At 47.5% G+C, this 23,443-nt stretch overlaps 1 protein-coding gene across 3 annotated transcripts in view; it reads right to left on the minus strand.

Annotated features, from left to right (window-relative positions):
- Positions 1-23,443, minus strand: part of tnip1 (TNFAIP3 interacting protein 1) — a 115,286-nt gene that overhangs the window by 38,734 nt on the left and 53,109 nt on the right. For all 3 annotated transcript variants that reach the window (XM_060837426.1, XM_060837425.1, XM_060837427.1), the window contains 5 exons: positions 19,998-20,083; positions 17,044-17,112; positions 8,118-8,312; positions 7,328-7,422; positions 4,237-4,375 (listed from right to left, as the gene is read on the minus strand). In XM_060837426.1, the coding sequence (XP_060693409.1) occupies positions 4,237-4,375; positions 7,328-7,422; positions 8,118-8,312; positions 17,044-17,112; positions 19,998-20,083 (584 nt within the window). The remainder of the gene's footprint in view (positions 1-4,236; positions 4,376-7,327; positions 7,423-8,117; positions 8,313-17,043; positions 17,113-19,997; positions 20,084-23,443) is intronic.

Genomic DNA, 23,443 nt, shown 5'->3' on the forward strand with positions numbered 1-23,443 from the left:
CTTGGATAGGCTGGACTCCATTTCATGGGAGTTTAGAAGCATTGAGGGGTGATTTGATTGAAGTGTGTGAGTGATCTTAACAAGGTGGGTTTAGAAAGGACGTTTCCTCTTGTGGGTCAGGCCAGAACTAGAGGACACTGTCTCTAACCTTGGGATCACCCTTTCAGGACGGAGATGAGGGGAACTGCTTTTTCTAAGGGATTAGCAACTTTGGAACTAGCTCCCTCAGGGGGCACGAGGTGAGGTCACGGAGGGGGAAAATTGAGGGCCCTCAGGAATATCTGAGATGGAGAAACACAGAGCTTGGATGGTGGAGCTGGCTGGAGGGACTGAACGGACACGAGTGGGAGGAGAGAGACCCCATTGTCCTTTTCTACAGTGGCACCAACACCATCAGCAGGAGGGTCTGCCAAACTAATTGGAACACTGGGAGCAGAATTAAAAAGCAGAACTTCTAAAGGAATACTTTCTGGCTGACTCCCTGAGCCAGGCAAACTGACACAAGTTAAATATCGTTAAGGAGTTAAAGCAATGGCTGTAAGTTTGCTGAGGGTGGAACGCAATGGGTTATAGTTCATGTGACACCAGCTCCAGAAGTGACCTGTTGTGGTAGTATTGAAGTTGAACTATGTGAGGACCAGTGTCCTGAACAGACAATAAGGGGAGCTGTAGAGAGGGCAATAAACCAAACCGAGGTTCTGAGGTGGGGTGCGGGAGAGCAGAAACATTTACAAAGGCTTACAAGGCAAAGAGAGAGACACCAGCATTGCACAAGAGCTGCTTTAGGTAACGGTATGTTTGCACATTCTCCCTGTGTCTGCGTGGGTTTCCTCCGGGTGCTACGGTTTCCTCCCACAGTCCAAAGATGTGCAGGTCAGGGGGATTGGCCATGCTAACTTGTCCCGTAGTGTCCAGCGATGTGAAAGGTGGATGGATTAGCCATGGGAAATGCAGGGTTACAGGAATAGGGTAGGGGAATGGGACTGGGTGGGATGTTCTGTGGACTCAATGGGCTGAATGGCCTGCATCCGCACTGTAGAGGTTCTATGGTACCCAGAGTTGGAGGGGGAAGGACAGACTAGACACACAGCAGTAAATAGGGGCAAAAATGGTAAAATCAAATGCAAGATTATTGGATCCCTTCAGGAATGCAAGTATTAAATCGGAAGAAAATAAATAAATCAACGTACAACAGGAGGTCGATTAATGAATCTTCCAGCCATTGGGAAGACAAGGTTATATGATCAAAGTGAGAAACTAAATATTCAGGTGTCTGGAATTTTCCAAAAGGAAACGTCTGTGGAGCAACTTTGCTGGGATGAGACAGAATACACATGGCAGCAAGGAATGATCTTAGGTCAGAAGATGTAGAATCCAGATGGGCAGAATGGCCTCCCAATTTGGATATATTCTCCAATGGGACAACCACTTCATAAAATTCATCCCAGAACAGTCTTGGAGTTTCTCACATGGGGATATTTGTCTTACAGAGGGTGTAATGTGGATTTCTTGAAATAAACATGTCCAATAACTGTCACTACAATCATACTCCGATTGGAGAATACACACCTGACATTAATGACTCCCAGTGAAGGTGCTGTAGGACACATGGTGGAACAAAACTCAGTGGGCAAGTCAAGTCTCAATGCCATTGCCCTGAATGTATGAGTCCATCTTCAGTATGGCTCATGCAGTTGGTATGGATTTCACACCATTGGAGCGTTACCAGAATGTACCATTCCCCTGCACTGACCCACCATATTGATGCAAGGTCAAGGCAGTGCAACAATGCCTCTCCTTCCTCAGGAAGCTCAGGGAGTTCCGCAGGTCTGTAAGGACTCTCACCAACTTTTATCGTTAACAATCTCATAACGCCAGGTTATAGTCCAACAGGTTCATTTGGAATCACTAGCATTTGAGACACTGCCTCTTCATCTTCCACAACTACCTGGTGAGGGAGCAGCGCTCCGAAAGCTAGTGCTTCCAAATAAACCTGTTGGAGTATAACCTGGTGTTGTGTGATTATTAACTTTGTACACCCCAGTCTAACACCGGCACCTCCAAATCACAACTGATATAGGTGCGCCATAAAAACAAATTCCACCTGGATATATCATGGCTTAGTCTGGCAACTGCTCTGCCCAGGACCGTAAGAAACTACAGGGAGTTGTGAACACAGCCCAGTCCATCACACAAACCAACCTTCCATCCATGGATTCCATCGACACTTCCCACTGCCTCAGGTAAGCTGCCAACACCATCAAAGGCCCCTCTCACCCCGGTTATAATCTATTCCACCCTCTTCCATCAGGTAGAAGATACAAAAGCTTAAACACACGGACCAACAGTTTCTGCCCCGCTGTTATTAGACCGCTGAATGAACCTCTCAAACTTCAAAGTTAATCTTGGCCTCATTCTCTGAGCACCTTCTCTTGCATCCCTCTCTCTGCTCTATGACCTGAATGCACTTTGTATGGTATAGTCTGCCTGTATTCATGCAAAACAAACATTTTCACTGTACACAGGTACACATGACAACAATAAATCAAATCAATTATTGATGAGGAGGGATGGCAGAGTGGGAGGGGGTGCAGAAAAAGACAGACCGAGCCAAAGAGGGGGACAGAGCAGTAGACATGATCTACAGGGATTTCAGTAAGGCGTTCAACAAGGTTCCCATGGGAGACTGATTAGCAAGGTTAGATCTCATGGAATATAGGGAGAACTAGCCATTTGGATACAAAAGGTAGAAGACAGAGGGTGGTGATGGAGGGTTGTTTTTCAGACTAGAGCCCTGTGACCAGTGGAGTGCCACAAGGACCGGTGCTGGGTCCACTATTGTTCAGCATTTACATAAATGATTTGGATGTGAGCATAAGAGGTACAGTTAATAACTTTGCAGATGACACCAAAACTGGAGGGGTAGTGGACAGCGAAGAGGGTTACCTCAGATTACAATAGAATTTTGACCAGATGAGCCAATGGGCTGAGGAGTAGCAGCTGGAGTTTAATTTAGATAAATGCGAGGTGCTGCATTTTGGGAAAGCAAATCTTAGCAGGACTTATACACTTAATGGTAAGGTCCTAGGGAGTGTTGCTGAACAAAGAGACCTTGGAGTGCAGGTTCATAGCTCCTTGAAAGTGCAGTCGCAGGTGGATAGGATAGTGAAGAAGGCGTTTGGTATGCTTTCCTTTATTGGCCAGAGTATTGAGTACAGGAGTTGGGAGGTTATGTTGCGGTTGTACAGGACATTGGTTAGGCCACTATTGGAATATTGCATGCAATTCTGGTCTCCTTTCTATCAGAAACATGCTGTGAAACTTGAAAGGGTTCAGAAAGGATTTACAAGGACGTTGCCAAGGTTGGAGGGTTTGAGCTACAGGAAGAGGTTGAACAGGCCGGGGCTGTTTTCCCTGGAGCATCGGAGGCTGAGGGGTGACCTTATGAAAGTTTATAAAATCATTAGGGGCATGGATTGGATTAACAGATAAAGTCTTTTCCAAGGTGTGGGGGAGTCCAGAACTAGAGGGCATAGGTTTAGGGTGAGAGGGGAAAGATATAAAAGGGACCTAAGGGGCAGCTTTTTCATGCAGAGGGTGGTACGTGTATGGAATGAGCTGCCAGAGGAGGTGGTGGAGGCTGGTACAATTGCAACATTTAAAAGGCATCTGAATGGGTATATGAATAGGAAGGGTTTAGAGGGATATGGATCAAATGTTGGCAAATGCGACTACATTAATTGAGGATATCTGGTCAGCATGGACAAGTTGGACCGATGCTGTACATCTCTATGTACAGGTTAGATGAACTGGCATGTTAAATTGTCCATAGTGTTCTGGGATGTGTAGGTTATTTGGATTAGTCAGGGACAAATGTAGAGTAATATGGTAAAGGAATGGGTCTGGGTGGGTTATTCTTGGGAGGGTCAGTGTGAACTTGTTGGGTCAAATGGCCTGTTTCCACACTGCAGGGATTCTGTTCTGTTCTTTGCAGGATGGAAATCTGGTTTAGAAATGAATGGGATCAGTATTATGTCATTCACAAGTTGCTGGAGAGGGTCTCACTGCAGCTTGTGGTTGACATGGTCACTGGGTTTTCCCACATGATGACGCTCTCAAGATACTTTGGGATCTTCCGAGGTTGTGACAGGTGCTACAGAGTTGCAAACCGCTGCCCACAGGAAAGGTACGGGTGGGTGTAGTGGGTCGTGCCCCCGGGACTGAGACATTACTAACCTGCTGGAGAGCTGCTCCTTCCAGTGGCTTGGCTACGGGCTCCTCTTTGGAGGCCACAGCAAGTGTGGGAACTGCCTGGTCAATCTCCCTCTGCTGCATCTGCTCCGCCATCATTTTCTTCAACTTCAGGTTCTCGTGCCTGGAGTGAGACGAGGGGACGGTGAGGTGGGGGAGGGGGGTGAGAATTAAAAAGGACACAGCTGAAAAGGTGCGAGGAACCTCTGTTTCACCGAATCCCTTTCATTTCGTTTTACCGACGATCACACAGAGTGTTCGGAGGAAGGACCATCCTCCCGAAAGGTTGGGCTGGACCTTGTGATCTTCCATTCCTTGGAATGGTAGGGGGGGTGGGCTTCCTTCCATCTTTGACCAACCCATCTCCTGATGGTCCCCACCATCCTGACTGGGGCTAAATCCTGAGCGTTATCTCTTCCTCTCTCCATAGCTGCTGATCAACATTTAGGGAAATATCGGCTGGAATACTAGCCAGAAACCTGTTGGGCCGAAGGGCCTGTTTCCACACGGATTCTGTTCTCAACACTAGGCCTAGAAGCAGTACTCAATTCCAAAGGATACCATTCAATGACTGGCAGACTGGGAATAAACACTGGGGGGTGTGCAGGGAGTATTTGGAGCTGGAGATCTCCCCACTGAGGGGAGCTCAAGGAACATGAGGGGTCTCGGACCAAAGGGCGTAATCTCCGAGTAGTCCATTTCAGACACAGATTGGGGAGGAATTTCTTCTCTTTGAGGAGAGTGAATCTGGGGAATCCTTCACCACACAGGGCTGTGGGGGCTGGGTCAGTCAGTATATTCAGAACCAAAATGGACAAGTCTTTAAGCCAGTCAAAGGAATCAAGGGTTATGGGGGAAAACAACAGGCGAGTGGAGTTGAGGATTATCAGAGCAGCCACGAGGTTGCTGGCTGGCACAAAGTCTTGATGGGCTGAATGGCCTACTTCTGTCTTATGGGCTAGAAAGTGGGGGAAGATGCAAGCTGGCGGACAGAGAGGGTTGGGTTTAGGGGTGGCACTGTCGCAGGACATTGGGAGCGGGGTGGGGGGGGGGGTGGGTAGGTCACTCTGCCCCTCTCGCGTGCTCTGCTGGTCAGTAAGTCATATCTGATCAGATTCCTCCACATTCCCGCCCACCCTCAATGGCCTCTCACCCCTCTCACCCTCAATGACCTCTCACCCCTCCCACCCTCAATGACCTCTCACCCCTCCCTTCTTGTCAAGGATCAAATCAGCTCATCCTTAAAAATACTAAAAGACTCTGCTTCCACTGCTTTTCATGGAAGAGAAAGTTCCAAAAACTTACAACTCTCAAGGGAAAAAAAAGATATTTCTTGTCTTGGTCTTATTTCTCATGATGTGGAGATGCCGGTGTTGGGCTGGGGTGTACAAAGTTAAAGATCACACAACACCAAGTTATAGTCCAACAGGTTTAATTGGAAGCACACTAGCTTTCGGAGTGACGCTATCACCTGATGAAGGAGCGTCGCTCCGAAAGCTAGTGCTTCCAATTAAACCTGTTGGACTATAGCCTGCCTGGTGTTCTGTGATTTTTATCCTTATTTCTCAACAGTGATCCCTAGCTCTACACCCTCCCACCGGGGAAAATGTCTCATCTGAGCAGATAGCCGAGTCATTGGCTCAATTCCTACTCTAGAGACCGTTCCTAGGCCGACATCCCCAGTGCAGCACTGAGGTGGGGAGGGATGGGCAGTACTGTCAGAGATGCTGTTGTTCAATGGGCATTTCCCTCGGGACTCTGGGACAATGGCCATCCCTCGATATATGTAAAAATAACAAAACGATGACTTGGTTATTCCCACATTGTTTACAGTGTGAGAATTACTGGGACAAAGGAAGAAAGATTAAACAAGTTCAGTCCATGACCACTGAGGTTTAGAAAAAGGGGGCGATGACCTTAATAAAACATCAGACGGTCCAGAGGGGCCTGAATAGTCAGAGGGTGGGTGGCACAGTGGTTCAGCGGTTGGCACTGCTGCCTCACAGCGTCAGAGACCCAGGTTCAATTCCCGACTCAGGCGACTGACTGTGTGGAGTTTGCACGTTCTCCCCGTGTCTGCGTGGGTTTCCTCCGGGTGCTCCGGTTTCCTCCCACAGTCCAAAGATGTGCGGGTCAGGTGAATTGGCCATGCTAAATTGCCCCTGGTGTTAGATAAGGGGTAAATGTAGGGGTATGGGTGGGTTGCACTTCGGCGGGTCGGTGTGGACTTGTTGGGCTGAAGGGCCTGTTTCCACACTAAGTAATCTAATCTGTAAGGGTATTCCCCACTTGTTGGAGAGACCAAAACTAGAGAAGAAGAGACCTCCCTTTTAAGATCATATAGTCATACAGTGCGGACCAGACCCTTCGGCCCAACCAGTCCATGCTGACCAAGTTCCCAACTAAACTAGTCTCATCACCTGCCTGCTCCTGGCCCATATCCCTCCAAACCTTCCCTATCCATGAATTTATCCAAATGCCTTTTAAACTTTGTAATTGTTCCCACATCCACCATTTCCTCAGGAAGTTCATTCAACACATGAACCACCCTCTGTGTTAAAAAAATTGCCCCTCGTGTCTTTTTTAAGTCTTCCTCCTCTCAAATGTGCCCCCTAGTTTTAAACTTTCCCACCCCAGGGAAAAGACATCTATCATTCACCCTATCCATGTCCCTAATGATTTTATAAGCCTCTATAAAGGTTACCCCTCAACCACCTACACTCCTGTGAAAAATGCCCCAGCCCATCCAGCCCCTCCTCACTGTTTAATATCAATCTCAGATTAACAAATTCTCCACCGCTGGGTCTTTACGTTTATTCGAGAATAACTTGGATAGATGCCTGACAGACAGAGGGTTATGGTGGGCAGACAGGAAGGTGCAGTGAGAGCGCAACTAGTGCAGCGGGCTTGATGGGCTGAATGGCCTTTCCTGCCCACGTTTCCTATACTAACAGCGGTGACTTTTCGAAACAAGTACTTCACCGGCTGTCAAAGGCTTCCGGAAATCCCAATGTAGGAAAAGGTGCTACCAGAATGCAGTTCCTTCATTATTGTAAGAGATAGACTGTCAACGTACTTCATCTTCTCCATCATCTGGTTCTTGTCGTTCAGGTCATGGTCCAGCTTCTTCCGAAGATCTTCATTTTCTTTACGGAGCTGTTCACAAAGGGTCTGGAATGGAGGGAGGGGAGAGGGGGAGAGGGGGAGAGAGAGAGAGAGAGAGAGAGAGAGAGAGAGAGAGAGAGAGAGAGAGAGAGAGAGAGAGAGAGAGAGAGAGAGAGAGAGAGAGAGAGAGAGAGAGAGAGAGAAAAGAGAGAGAAAAAAGAGAGAGAAAAAAGAGAGAGAAAAGAGAGAGAAAAGAGAGAGAGAGAGAAAGTGAAAGAGAGAAAGAAAGAGAAAGAGAAAAAAGAGAAAGAGTAAGAAAGATAGAGAGAAAGAAAGAGAGAGAGAGCGCACGCAAGAGACAGAGAGCAAGAGTGAGCCAGAGCGAGAGCGAGGGACACACAGAGCAAGAGAGAGACAGACAGACAGACAGTGAATCGCAATCCAATTTATCCACCTGCTGCCCCCCAACATTCTCTGTATTTATATAGCACCTTCTGCTTCTAAAGCAAACACTCCCTTCTGATAAGATTTAACAGCAACCTGTATTCATATAGTACCTTTACCAGAGTAAGATGTCTCAAGGTGCTAACCAAGAGCAATCCTCAAATGCAGTTTATTACCAAGCAGCACAGGAAGGTACAAGGGAATGGATTTGGAAGGAGCCCAGAGAGACAGACAGACACACAGAGAGCGAGAGCACGAGAGATCTCGCCAACTAATCAATGTCCCAGCGCAAAAAGGTGTGACATACTGCCCCCTACCTGCAGGATGGTAGTCTTGTACTCATTCTTCTGCACTTTTGAAGAGAGACGATTGAAGTCCACAGCCATTCGGCCCAGGTGGGCTAGCAGCTCCTTCCTGTTGGTTTCCTCAGCAAACAGGCACAGCGAGTTCTCCAGGCGCTGCAAATGAACAGAGACGTTTCCATCTTCAATCGCTAACTTCTGCAGCACCTCCTAAGCCAGAGAGAGAGGGCACAAAGACACAATCAGTCACCACAACACCCGTGCAGCTATGTATTTATATATCACCCTTTAACCCAGTAACACATGACAGGCACAACTTAATACCAGAGTCACAGATGTACAGCACAGAAACAGACCCTTTGGCCCAACTCATCCATGCTGACCAGATATTCTACATTAATCTAGTCCCATTTGCCAGCATTTCATCCATATCCCTCCAAAACCTTCCTATTCATATACCCATCCAGATGCCTTTTAAATGTTGCAATTGTACCAGCCTCCACCACTTCCTCTGGCAGCTCATTCCATACACGTACCACCCTCTGTGTGAAAAAGTTGCCCCTTAGGTCCCTTTTATATCTTTCCCCTCTCACCCTAAACCTATGCCCTCTAGTTCTGGACTCCCCGACCCCAGGGAAAAGACTTTGTCTTTTTACACTATCCATGCCCCTCATGATATTATAAACCTCTAAAAGGTCACCCCTCAGCCTCTGACGCTCCAATCCGCATTCGGCGATATCGAGACAAGACAGATATTTTAAAAGGGGGCTTACAGAAAGAAAAGTGAGGTCGGAGGAGATTATGGATCAAATTCAGGAATATTTGGCTTTAGCAGCTCAGACACGGCGAGGTGATGGAGGTCAGGGGTATGCAAGAGGCTGGAATTGGAAGAACACGGAGGCGGGAGAGTCGGACAGGGTTTTTTTTTAGTTGAGATGGGAGCTGTGGAGGGACAAGGTCAGGGAGGGACTTGGAAACCACAATAAGAATGAGAAGGAAAAAAAGTGAGGCACTGCCAGAACCGAGGCCGGTGTGAATCAGAAAGACAGAGCAAGGGAAATGGTAAACAGGACTTGGTTGGATTTGGAGGGTGGCACGGTGGCTCAGTGGTTAGCACCGCTACCTCACAGCACCAGGAGCCCAGGGTTCAATTCCAGCCTCGGGTGACTGTCTGTGTGGAGTTTGCACATTCTCCCTGTGTCTGTGTGGGCTTCCTCCGGGTGCTCCGGTTTCCTCCCACAGTCCAAAGCTGTGCAGGTTAGGGTGGATTGGCTGTGAGAAATAGTGTTCGTGGATAGGTAGGTTAGCCAATGGGAAATGCAGGATTACAGAGATTGGTGGGTCTGGATGCAATGCCCTCCCTCTAGGATTGGAGTGGACTTGGTGGGCTGAATGGCCAGTCAGGATTCTATGGTTGTGATTGTAAGCAGCAGATGAGTCGACGTTTTTGTCAGGCGGTCATGTATAATTGCAACAAACTGGCCCGTTATTTTATCCCTACAATCCTGGTCTCCCCCCCTCTTACAGGTCTGTCCCTGATGGCTGTTTTCACACCTTCGTTCTCAGTGTGAAGATGTTCCTGTGATTGTTTATTGTTAACCGTTACACAGGCATCCGATTCCCAAAGACCACTCATTAACAGGCAGTCCATTATCCTGACCGGAATCAACGTGACTTGTCTCAATTAGAATGAGGGCACAGGAAACTCTGAAACAGTAGGCCATTCGCCCCATCGAGCCTGCTGCACCATTCAGTATGATCATTGCTGATTGGCTAACTCAGTACTCCCTTTCTCCACATAACCTTTGATCCCTGCATCTTACTCCTCCTTAAAAACATTCAATGCTTGGCCTCAACCTCCTTCTGAGGCAGAGAATCCCACACACTCCCCACTCTCTGGGTGAAGACATTTCTCCTCATCTCAGTCCTGATGGACCAATCCCTTGAACAGTCGCGCCTGGTTCTGGACTTCCCAGTCATCGGAAACACCCCTCCCACCTTCACCTTATCTGGTATTGTGAGAATTTTATAGGTTTCGATGAAATTCCCTCTCACTTGTCTAAATTCCAGTGAGTGTAGCCCAGTGGGGGCGGCAAGGTGGCACAGTGGTTAGCACTGCTGCCTCACAGCGCCAGAGACCCGCGTTCAATTCCCGACTCAGGCGACTGACTGTGTGGAGTTTGCACATTCTCCCCGTGTCTGCGTGGGTTTCCTCCGGGTGCTGCGGTTTCCTCCCACAGTCACAAAGATGTGCAGGTCAGCTGAATTGGCCAGGCTAAAATTGCCCGTGAAGGGATAAATGTAGGGGAATGGGTGGGTTGCGCTTCAGTGGGTCGGTGTGGACTTGCAGGGCTGAAGGGCCTGTTTCCACACTGTAAGTAATCTAATCTAATCTAACCGATCCAGTCTCCCTTCATATGTCAGGGCTGCCATCCCAGGAATCAGTCTCGGAAACCCTCACTGCATTCCCTCCATTGCCAGGAGTTCCATTCTCAGCTGAGGAGACCAAACCTGCACACGGAGCTATACATCCACGTCAACCTTTTCTAACTGCATTCGGAGTTACATTTGACGGTATGAAAAAGGAATGTGAGGAGGCCATTCAGCCCTTCCAGCCTGCTCTGCTCTTTGGTAGGATCATGGCTGATTCAACACTCCCCAAGTCCACTCTCCGGCTCTTTCCCCACAGCCCTCGGTTCCCCCACAGATCCTGAATCACTCTATCTCAGCCTTAAATCCACACGAGAATTCATCCCCCACAGCTCTCTCTATGGCAAGGAGTTCCAAACACTTAGAACCCTGTCAGAGAAGAGATTCCGCCTCATCTCAGTCTTAAATTGGCGACCCTTTATTCTGAGACAGTGCCCTGACCGGAGTCTACGGGCTCAAATCTCAATGTGGCAGGCGGTGAAATTCAGTCACATCTGGAAGTTAAAAAGCTGGTCTCATTGTGATCATGTAATCATTGTCAATTGTTGTGAAAACCCATCTGGTTCTTTAGGGGAGGAAATCTGCCGGGCTTACCCAGTCTGACTTAAGTGACTCCAGACTCACAGCAATGACTCTTGACTGTCCTCTGAAATGGCTCGCAACATCATGTGGTTCTAGGACAATTCAGGTTAGTCAGCTACATCCATGTCCCATATAGGAATGGGACAGAGAATAAAGAGGCTGCAGGTTAATGTCTTGGCTAAACGATGGCACCTCCTGACAGTGCTGCACTCCTTCAGTACGGTGTTATGGACTGGGCCAGAACTCCCTCAAAATATTTTAAGAAGGTAGCCTAGACCCTAACTTTTTCTTATTTTAAATGTAGATGTGAGGTGGATGTTCCAGGTGTGATGCAGCTGGTCAAACCACTCGGCTTTAAGCAAAACAGAATTTATTTAAATATTACAGTTGAAACCCAAAAAAAAAGCAGAATTTAGAACAACTATTAGAAAACCCAACTGACTTGATATAGCAACTGCACTAAGGAGCTTTTCCAATTCCCACAACATCCCATAGAGCCACATTACAGCATAGTACAGGCCCTTCAGCCCTCAAAGAGGCAGGAGACATTGCAGAGAGAAAAGCTAGTCAGGAATCATCTGCTGAAGCCTACAACAGTGCTGTGTCCTCTACTTTTTGCCTTCTACATAAATGATTTGGATGTGAGCATGAGAGATACAGTTAGTAAGCTTGCAGATGACACCAAAATTGGAGATGTAGTAGCCAGCGAAGAGGTTACATCAGATTACAACAGGATCTGGACCAGATGGGCCAATGGGCTGAGAAGTGGCAGATGGAGTTTCATTCAGATAAATGCAAGGTGCTACATCTTGGGAAAGCAAATCTTAGCTGGTGTGATACACTTAATGGTAAGGTCCTTGGGAGTGTTACTGAACAAGAGACCTTAGAGTGCAAGTTCATAGTTCTTTGAAAGTGGAGTCGCAGGTAGATAGGATAGTGAAGGCGGCATTTGGTATGCTTTCCTTTATTGGTCAGAGTATTGAGTACAGGAGTTGGGAGGTCATGTTGCAGCTGTACATGACATTGGTTAGGCCACTGTTGGAATATTGCATGCAGTTCTGGTCTCCTTCCCATCGGAAAGATGTTGTGAAACTTGAAAAGGGTTCAGAAAAGATTTACAAGGATGTTGCCAGAGTTGGAGGATTTGTGCTATAGGGAGAGGCTGAACAGACTGGGGCTGTTTTCCCTGGAGCATCGGAGGCTGAGGGATGACCTTATAGAGGTTTACAAAATTATGAGGGTCATGAATAGGATAAATAGGCAAAGTCTTTTCGCTGGGGTCGGGGAGTCCAGAACTAGAGGGCATAGGTTTAGGGTGAGAGAGGAAAGATATAAAAGAGAACTTAAAGGGCAACTTTTTCCACGCAGAGGGTGGTACGTGTATGGAATGAGCTGCCAGAGGATGTGGTGGAGGTTAGTTCAATTGCAACATTTAAGAGGCATTTGGATGGGTATATGACAGGGAAGGGTTTGGAGGGATATGGGCCAGGTGCTGGCAGGTGGGACTAGATTGGGTTGGGATATCTGGTCGGCATGGACGGGTTGGACTGAAGGGTCTGTTTCCATGCTGTACATCTCTATGACCTTTCTGCACTGCAGCAGCTTCTCACTGTTACAGGTAAACCCAACTGGAAAAGATCTGAACTGCGAGAACTAACCACTCCCTTGCCATTGTTAAACTAGTCACCAGCCCAGACATATCGGCACCTCTGCCTTTATGACCTTTCTTGAAAAGAACCAAGGACAAAGTAATTTTCTTAAAGTGACAGCAGTGTCACACCTGCCACTGTGGGTGAGCCTCGAACCCGCTCAGCAGCAGTAACTACATCAGTCAAAGACCCAGCCAAAGCTCCGACACTGAGAATGGCTTTTTACAACATGTTCTCTCCTGCCCCTCAAGTCAATATCTGACAAAAATAAACACAAAATTCACAAAAATGCACCATCTTTGGACACATCTCAATTGAGACACATCCGCTTTAAACTTTAAATTAGCTGCTGGAGTCAAGTTCTATAAATACATCAATAACTTCCCCCTCACAGGGAGAACTGCGAATGAAATCACTTCTAAATAACCGCCCCAGGGAGGTCCCTTTAAGAATCTGGTTGATACCCCCAGTATCCCCACCCCGGTTACTTCATCCTGGAGTTTTGTGTGACCCAGTGTATAACATCCTCACTCATTAACAGTGAATACCATGACTCATCAATTACGCAAACACAAAGTTCCCAGAATTGACCCAGACTCATTCCGACCGACAATAAACGGTGTTGGCAGCACTGAGTTACAAAGGGAGATTGGATCAGTTCGGATCATATTCACCGGCATTCAGAAGATTGAAGGGGAATCTCAGAAACCTATAAAATTACATAAGTGGGAACAGAAGTAGGCCAGATCAGAGTGGTGCTGGAAAAGCACAGCCGGTCAGGCAGCATCCGAGGAGCAGGAAAATCAACGTTTCGGGCAAAAACCCTTCATCAGGAATCCTGATGAAGGGTTTTTGCCCGAAACATCAATTTTTCTGTTCCTCGGATGCTGCCTGACCTGCTGTGCTTTTCCAGCACCACTCTGATCTAGACTCTGATTTCCAGCCCTTACTTTTGCCTAACAGGAGTAGGCCATTCAGCCCTTCGAGCCTGTTCCACTATTCAATGAGACCCTGACAAGTCTGTGACCTAACTCCATAAATCTGCCTTCCGCCCATATCCTTTCATTTCTTTGCTTAAAAAAAAATCTATCTCAGAATTAAAACTGATCGAGTATCCATGCCGAATCAAACCTCTCTCACTCTTGGGGGAGTATAAATGCTCCCTAATGTCTCTCCGGAATGTTCCGGTCCTAATTCCCAGACTCTGCCCTTCAGTTCCAGAATCCCCAAACAATAGGAACACTTTATCTTTATCTCCCCTGCCTTTTCCTGTTAATATCTTGGAGACTTCAATCAGAGCACCCCTTAACCTTCTAAATTATAGAAAGAACAGGCCCAAGTTGTATAATTTTGCCTCATAACTTAGCCCCTGAAATCTAGGTATCATTCTTGTAAATCTATGTTGCACTCCCTCCAAGACCAATCTATCCTTCCTAAGGTGTGACGCTCAGATCTGCTCACAGTGTGACCAGGGTAAGACAGAGCTAAAGAGAGTGGTGCTGGAAAAGCACAGCCGGTCAGGCAACATCCGAGGAGGAGGACAGTTGACGTTTTGGGCATAAGCCCTTCATCAGAAATGAGCTTATGCGCGAAACATCGATTTTCCTGCTCCACGGATGCTGCCTTACCTGCTGTGCTTTTCCAGCACCACACTCCCGACTTTGATCTCCAGCATCTGCAGTCCTCACTTTCTCCTAGACGGAGGTAAATACAGGAAGGGTGTTCCTGATGACTGGGGCGTCCTGAACCAGGAGGGTCACAGTCCAAGGTAATGGGCGTAGGCCATTTCAGACCGAGATGAGGACAAACCCAGAGAGTGGGGAGCCTGTGGAATTCTCTCTCACAGAAAACAGTTGAGGTCAAAACATTGAATGTTTTCAAGAAGGAGTTAGTTAGAGTTCTTACAGCTAAAGGGATCAAAGGGTATGGGGGGAGAAAGTAGGTCCGCGGACGGAGTTATAGAGCCTTAGAGCTGTACAGCACAGAAAATGACTCTTCAGTCCAACTCAGCGGCACGGTGGCACAGTGGTTATCACTGCTGTGAGGCAGCGCCTGAGACCCAGGTTCAATTCCAGACTCAGGCGACTGACTGTGTGGAGTTTGCACGTTCTCCCTGTGTCTGCGTGGGTTCCCTCTGGGTGCTCCGGTTTCCTCCCACAGTCCAAAGATGTGCGGGTCAGGTGAACTGGCCATGCTAAATTGCCCGTAGTGTTAGGTAAGGGGTATATGTAGGGGTATGGGTGGGTTGCGCTTCGGCGGGTCGGTGTGGACTTGTTGGGCCGAAGGGCCTGTTTCCACACTGTAAGTAATCTAATCTAATCATCCATGCCGACCGGTTATCCTAAATTAATCCAGTCCCATTTGCTAGTACATCCTTCTAAACCCTTCCCACTCATTTGGATCACACAGTAGCTCAGTGGTTAGCACTATTGCCTCACAGCACCAGGGACCTGGGTTCATTTCCGGTCTCGGGCCAGTGTATGTGGAGTTTGCACATTCTCCCCGTGTCTGCGCGGGTTTCCTCCCACAGTCCATAGGTGCGCAGGTTAGGTGAACTGACTATGTTAAAATTGCCCATAGTGTTCAGGGATGTGTGGGTCAGGTACATTAAACGGGGAAATGTACAGGAATGGATCTAGGTGGGACCCTCTTTGGAGGGTCGGTGTGGACTTGTTGGGCCAAATGGCCTGTTTCCACACTGGAAAGCTTGTTTTGAATAGTGGAGGAGGCTCAATGGCCTTCGCCTGCTCCTACTTTCTTCGGTTTCTACGTTCTCTGAATCGATTGCTTAGATAAAATAGACGAAAATAGACTGAATGAGTTTGCTTTTCTACCACATCTTTCCTGAGCTGAGGTGGCAGAGACTGTGGGATTGAACGGTGCTATCCAGGAGGCAATGGTGGATTCCTGCAGTGCATCCTCTGGCCAGTACACCCTGCTGCGACTGAGTGGGTGGTGGTGGTGGGTGAATGGGAGGCCGGACAATGCTGATGGGAGTGGTGCCAATCCAGCAGCTGATGGTACCGAGACTCAAGAGAGGGAGAAATAAAACATTTTTGATGTTGCACTCTAGTGAGAAGTGGGATTGCATATTACCTCAGATAGCACCTTCCAAACCCACAACCACTTCCATCTGGAAGGACAAGGGCAGCACATTTGCACCATCCCCTGCAAGTCCCTCTCTAAGCCACTCACCATCCTGACTTGGAAATATACTGGCGTAAATTCATTGGATCAAATATCCTGGAATTCCCTCCCTCAGGGCATTGTGGGTCAACTTGTAGACTGCAGTGATTCAGGAAGGCAGCTCACCACCACCTTCCGAAGGCTGTGCCTATAAATGAGGCGGTGTAGGCCATTCAGCCCATTGAACCTTCCCTGCTATCCAGTAAGATCATGGCTGTCTTGATCACTCCACCTTCTTGCCGATGCCAGACAACCTTTCACCCACTCACACGCCAAGAATCTACCTACCTCTATTGTAAAAACTTGCAAAAGGCTCTGCATCCACCACTTTCTGGGGAAAGGAGAGAGCCAACGCGCTGAGAAAAGGTTTCTCCACAGCCCCACCTTAGACGGACGACTCCTTGTTTTTGAACAGTGACCTATAGTTCTAGATTCTTTCCACATCCACCCTGTCAGGAACCCACTGAATCCTTTGCGTTTCAATCAAGCCACCACTTCCTCAGGAGCCTAAAGAAATTCAGCACGTCCACAATAACCCTTACCAATTTTTATAGATGCACCGTAGAAAGCATCCTATCCGGATACATCACAGCTGGTTATGGCAACTGCTCTGCACAAGAACATAAGAAACTACAGAGAGTTGTGAACACAGCCCAGTCCATCACACAAACCAGACTTCAATCCATTGACTCCATCTGAACTTCCCATTGCTTCGGGAAAGCAGCCAACATCATCAAAGACCCCTCCCACCCCAGGTATACTCTTCTATTAGGCAGAAAATACAGAAGTTTGAAACATATCAACAGATTCAAGAGCAGCTTCTTCCCTGCTATTATCAGACATATGAACGCACTTCTCATACAGAGTAGATCTTTCTCTGAACCTTCTCTGTAGCTGCAATATTCTGCATCCTGTCCTATCACCCTGATGTACTTACATGAGGTCTGATTTGTCTGGATAGCATGCAAAACAACACTTTTCACTGTATCTCGGAACATGTGACAACAATAAATCAAATCAAATCTTACTGCCCGGGACACAAAAAGACCCCAATCCCGTGAAAGGATAGGAAGGGAAATACCAGAGTCACTCACCTCTGCCTGTTCTCCACTTGTATCCTTTTTGTCTTCTGCACTCACGACTTCAAACTCAGAGGACGAACCCTTCGAAATGAAACAGAATGACGACAAACTCTTACCCATCGCTTAAAAAAAAAACCATTGGACGGAAAGTTAGCCGCTCAATCCACCTTGTGGGAAGGTCAGAGGTCGAAGAGTTTGACGCTGCATCTGTCACACGTGCGGCAACTCCCAGTGGAACAATCCCCACGCACATTCTCAAAAAAAGGGAGGGGCCATTTGGTCCATCGTGTCCGTACTTTAACAATTGGATAGGAATGGCAGCAGGCCATTCAGCCCCTCAGTATTTCTCCATCATTCAATACCATCCTGTACTTCCAAACTCAGCAGCACTTTCCTACCAATTCCCCGCATCCTTTGAGACATTTAAATGCCCAAAATGGACTTGAACCTTGAATGTACTTGACGCAGTCACATAGAACCCGGGGGGGCGGGGGATGGGTGCTATTCAGCCCCTCAACATTTCTTTGCCATTTTAGATCGTGAATGATGATCGAACCTCAATGCCGTGTTTCTGTGCTATCACCATATCCTTCGATATCCAAAAGAAATCCATCAATCTCTGTCCTGTTCAAAGATTGAACTTCTGTATCCATCGGAATTTCAAAGAATTCCAAAGATATCCCACCCTCCGAGTGAGGAAATTCCTCCTCATCTCAGTCCTCAAGGTGCGTGCCTTATTTTAAGGCAGCATCCCATTATTCTGGGCCCCACTGCCAGAGAAAACAACACTTCTGCATCCACCCCATTTATGCAAATAATTCAAAACTCACCCATTGAGCCTGCTCCACCATTCAATAAGATCACAGTGGATCTGGTCTCAGATGTTGGAGACCACAGATCAAACCCCAGCATCTGCTCAGGGCTGATCCCTTTAAGGAGTAGTGCATTATAGAGTCTGTTCTCCCTCACTACAACGTAGCTCAGCATCGAGTTGTAAAGACTGAATGTCATTAATAAATGAAGCAAAACAACAAACGAACGGGAGGAATGTCTTTCTCACACAGTGAGAGGCAGGGTCTTCCAGACCCCGACCAGAGTGTGGCGAAGGCAGCTTTGACTGAAACATTCAGAAGGGAATGTGGTCACTGATTTGAAAAAGGATTGCACAGGGTTACTGAGAGAAGGCAGCACAGTGGCACTTGGTTAGATGGTCGGCACTGTTACAATGGGCTGAATGGCCTCTTTCAGCATTGTAACAATTCTGGGGCTCACTAGTAGCAGAAACCTACTAGTGAATCCAAGGGCTAATATACAAAGAGATATACTGCTCAGGTTGTAGAAGACTCTGGTCAGACTGCAATGGGAATATTGTAAGCAGTTTTGGGCCCCATATCTAAGGGAGGATGTGCTGGCCTTGAGGGGGAGTCCAGAGGACGTTTACAACAAAGATCTTCAGGATGAAGGGCTTGTCATAGGAGGAGCGGTTGAGGTTACTGGGTTTTTCACCAATACAGTTCAAAAGGATGTGGGGGAATCTAACTGAAACTTACAGAATACTGCGAGGTCCTGGATAGAGTGGACATGGGGAAGATGTTTCCATGAGTAAGAGAGACTAGGACCAGAGAGCACAGCCCCAGTGAAGGGAGGACCTTTTGAACTGGGATGAGAAAGAATTTCTTCAGCCAGAGGGTGGGGAATCTGTGGAACTCATTGCCACGGAGGGCTGTGGAGGCTGAGTTATTGAGTGTATTTAAGATAGAGATAGATCGGTTCTTGATTGGTAACGGGATCAAACATTATGGAGAAAAAGCAGGAGAACGGGGTTGGGAAACATCACTCACGATCGAATGGGGTAACAGACTGGCTGGGCTGAATGGCTTGATTCTGCTCCAGTGTCTTGTGGCTCCGTGACTTGCAGGTGGACAGATTGCATCATAAACTGATCCCATCTGTCCCCATAATGTAACTGTTTACAGATCCAGTGGTAGTGTCCTCATCCCTGGACCAGGAGGTTCAGGTTCAAGTCCCAACTGCTCCAGACATGTGTAATAACATCTCTGAGCAGGACAGTTAGCAATGTAGGAACAGCTCTTTCTGGAGTCTGAGGGGAAGCAACAAAGTCTTCAGTCTCTAGGCCAGGACCATCATTCACTGAAGGGACTGGGGGTTACAATACTGGGGAGGCGATGGCATAGAGGTATTATCACTGGACGGTTAATCCAGAGACCCAGATAATGTTGTGGGGGTGTAGGTTCACAGCAGATGGTGGAATTTGAATTCAGTGAAAGTCAGGAATTAAGAGTGAATCCATTCTTGGAAAAGCCCATCTGGTTCACTCGTGCCCTTTAGCAACGGAAACGGCCATCCTTACCTGGTCTGGTCTCAACATGACTATGGACCTTCAGCAATGAATTGGCTGTGCTAAATTGCTCATAGCGTTCAGGTATGTGTGGGTTAGGTGCATTAGGTAGGGGTAAATGTAGAGTAATTGGGTAGGGGAATGGGTCTGGGTGGGTTACTCTTCAGAGGGTCAGTGTGGACCTGCAGGGCCAAATGGCCTGTTTCCACACTGTAGGGGAACCTATGATTTGAGTGAGGACTCTTAGCTGCCCTCTGTGCAATTAGGGATGGGCAATAAATGTTGGCTGAGCCAGTGACATCCTCAATTCATTTAAAAAAATTCAGAACCTCAGCATGGATTGGATGTACAGGACAGCAAGTGAGAGGGGTCAGGGAGCCAGTGAATGAGATGTGACTTCATGGTGGTTCGGTCTTTATCAGTGGAAGGGGAGGTGGGGGAGACAAGGACAGGGTTGGAACTCGGGGAAAGTTCAGAGGGCAGGAGACCCTGGAAAATCATGGAGAGGGAGAGATTGGAGCCTTTGAGTGAGAGTTCAGAGACTCAATACGTAAAACCATCAGACAGACAGCAACAGGAGCAGAGCCTCAGGGGGACTGGCACTCACACTTGATGAAGCCTTCACTTCAGCCTTGGCCTCTTCCACCAGCTTGCCACGTTCGTCTGACTCACTTTGATGTTGGTGACCAAAAGCTGCAAGAGAATCCAAAACAAGCGAAACATTAGACACCAAACTCTTTCATTAGAAGCAGTACACAGGTTATTCTGGAAGGAGAAAGTGAGGACCGCAGATGCTGGAGATCAGTCAAAAAGCAACCGTAAAAAGTGCGGATGCCATAAATCAGAGATAAAAATAGAAACAACTGGAAATGCTTGGTGAGTCTAGCAGCATTTGTGAAGAGAAAGCGATTATAACACTCAGAACTGATGGTAGCTTGGAAAATGTTGGGTTATAAGCAGAAGATAGGGTGGGGTGAGGGGGTAATGAGTAAATGATAGGTGGGGATAGAGCCCAAAAAGAGAGAAAAACAGTTGGACAGACAAAGGAGTGGATAGCAATCTGGCTAGGAGGGTGGATAACCATTAGTGGGGACTTGTTAGTGGCTAACAATGGGTTGTGTACAATAGCAGACCATGTGATAGCAAGGCCTGGTTTGGGTTAAGGACATGGGAGAGCTCAAACCTTAAAGTTATTGAAGTTGATATTGAGTCTGGAAGGCTGCAGGGTGCTCAGGTGGAGATTGAGCTTTGCTGGAGCCCTGCAGCAAGCCTGAGACAGAGACGTCGGCCAGAGATGTTTGCATTCGGTGAGGAACATTTGTGACACGCATGGGAAATGGATAGCGGCCACAGAAGGGAAGCGCAGGATTTTAGACCACAAGAGGAAGAAGCAGAAGAAGGCCATTCAGCCCATCACGTCTGCTCCACCATTCAATCATGGCTGATGTTTCTCAACTCCCATTCTCCTGCCTTCTCCCTGCAATCCTTGATCCCCTGACCAATCAAGAATCTCTGCCTTAAACACTGTCAATGCCTTGGCTTCCACAGCCCTCTGCGGCAATGAGTTCCACAGATTCCCCACCCTCTGGGACTGAATATTCTCTCAGACCAAAGCAGCAAGGCAGCCAATGAAATCTAGGGCAAAGGTAATTGCCTTTTTTTTAAGCTTCACTTATGAAAACGTGGGTGTTGCCAACGAAGCCACCGTGTATGGGGATTTATTCTTAACTCGCCTTGGGACAGGAGGTGGTGAACTGGCTTCTTGAACCACTGACCTCCAGGGTGGGCACACTCACCACAGCCATTAAGGAGGGAATTGCTGAATCTCCAGAACTCTAGCTCCAAGGATTTGCAACATCAGACCCGCAGCAGTTGCCTGGAATTCTTGTTTGTACTCGGAGATCGTTCAGCAAGCAGTGTGTTTTGGAACCAGAGGGCAGGTTATATTAGAGTTGTGTTGTGTTCATGTAACCAGATTAATTATTAGTCAAAAAGTGTGGCGCTGGAAAAGCGCAGCCAGTCGGGCAGCATCTGAGGAGCAGGAAAGTCAACGTTTCTGATTAATTATTAACCTTACAGTAAAGGCAACTGAGACAGTAGCAACCACAATAAACTCAAACAGGATTAAACCTCTAGCAGAGGCTGATGGCCGAATGATGTTATCATTAGATGATTAATCCAGAGAGGAGGCAGCATCCAAGGAGCAGGAAAATTGACGTTTCGGGCAAAAGCCCTTCATCAGGAATGAGGCTCCGGCCTGAAACATTGACTCTCCTGCTCCTCCCACACTACCTGACCTGCTGTGCTTTCCCAGCACCACACCCTCAACTCAATTAATCCAGAGACTCAGGCAACATTCTGGGGACCCCCATTCGAATCCCACTGCGGCAGATGCTGGAATTTACTTTCAATAAAAATTCTGGAATTAAAAAAGTCTAATGATGGCCATGAAAATATCGTCGATTGTTGGGGGAAAAGACCCATCTGGTTCACTAGTGTCTTTTGGGAAAGGAATCTGCCCCCTTCTTGGTCTGGGTTCCATGTGACTCCAGTCCCACAGCAACATGCTGGACTCTTAACCGGCCTATGGCCAATTATAGACAGACATGCATGGACTCCAGTTACACCTCTCGTTGCTGTGGTAAGGCTGTTGGCAAAGAGCTCTCCCCTCGCGGTAATGCTCTCTTCCGTCAGGCAGAAGACACAGAGGCTTCGTACACACACCAACAGATTCAAGAACAGAGTTTGGGAGAAGATTTGTAGCTCGGGTGCTCATTGTTGTGGTTCTGTTCACTGAGCTGAGAGTTTTTATTGCAAACGTTTCGTCCCCTGTCTAGGTGACATCCTCAGTGCTTGGGAGCCTCCTGTGAAGCGCTTCTGTGATGATTCCTTCGGCATTTATAGTGGTTTGAATCTGCCGCTTCCGGTTGTCAGTTCCAGCTGTCCGCTGCAGTGGTCGGTATATTGGGTCCAGGTTGATGTGTTTGTTGATAGAATCAGTGGATGAGTGCCACTGCACAACCAGGACAAACAGGAAGACAGCTAACAACCCGCATCCATGAACACCAACTAGCCACGAAACGACACGACCAGCTATCCTTAGTAGCCACACACAGATGACAAACAACATGAATTCGACTGGGACAACACCACTATTATAGCGCAAGCCAAACAGAGAACAGCCAGGGAATTCCTAGAAGCATGGCACTCATCCACTGATTCTATCAACAAACACATCGACCTGGACCCAATATACCGGCCACTGCAGCGGACAGCAACTGACAACCGGAAGCGGCAGAGACAGAGACAAATCACTATAAATGCCGAAGGAAACATCACAGAGGTGCTTCACAGGAGGCTCCCAAGCACTGAGGATGTCACCTAGACAGGGGACGAAACGTTTGCAATAAAAACTCCCAGCTCGGCGAACAGAACCACAACAGATTCAAGAACAGCTTCTTCCCCGCCATTACAAACTGCTGAATGGACGTCTCTAACTTCAATTAACATTGATGTTGCTTTGTGCCCCTCCTGTGTAGCTATAACCTTGTATACCTCGCTCTATCTAAGCGCCATGATCTGTATGTCCTTGTTTGCTGTGATCTACCTGTACTGCTCGCAAAACAAAACTTTTCACTGTACTGAGGTACATGTGATATCAATAAACCAAATCAAAGTTAGTAAATACTGCGCTGGCCACAGATGCTCACAACCCATGAAATGAATAAAAACAAAAGCTTACATTCAATTTGAAAGGGAGATGATTGCGTTTAAGAGGCGGGAAACCGCACAACCTGTAAAAAATACCTAGATGAACACTTGAAATGTCAACATTCAAAGCCTAGTGTGGGAAAGTGGGACTTGTATCAACAACAGTATATTTATAGCAGGACAGATATAATGGGCTGAAATGCCTCTTCTACCCTGGATGATTCTGTGATAATAGAAGATTGGCCGGCTGGCAGAAAACAGAGTTTGCAAAAATAGGCCTTTGTCTGAGTGGCAGGACGTGGGAGTAGATTCCACAGGGGCCTGTGCTAGGGACTCAACTCT

The sequence above is a fragment of the Hemiscyllium ocellatum genome, chromosome 16, assembly GCF_020745735.1.
Source record: "Hemiscyllium ocellatum isolate sHemOce1 chromosome 16, sHemOce1.pat.X.cur, whole genome shotgun sequence".
NCBI classification, from domain to species: Eukaryota; Metazoa; Chordata; class Chondrichthyes; order Orectolobiformes; family Hemiscylliidae; genus Hemiscyllium; species Hemiscyllium ocellatum.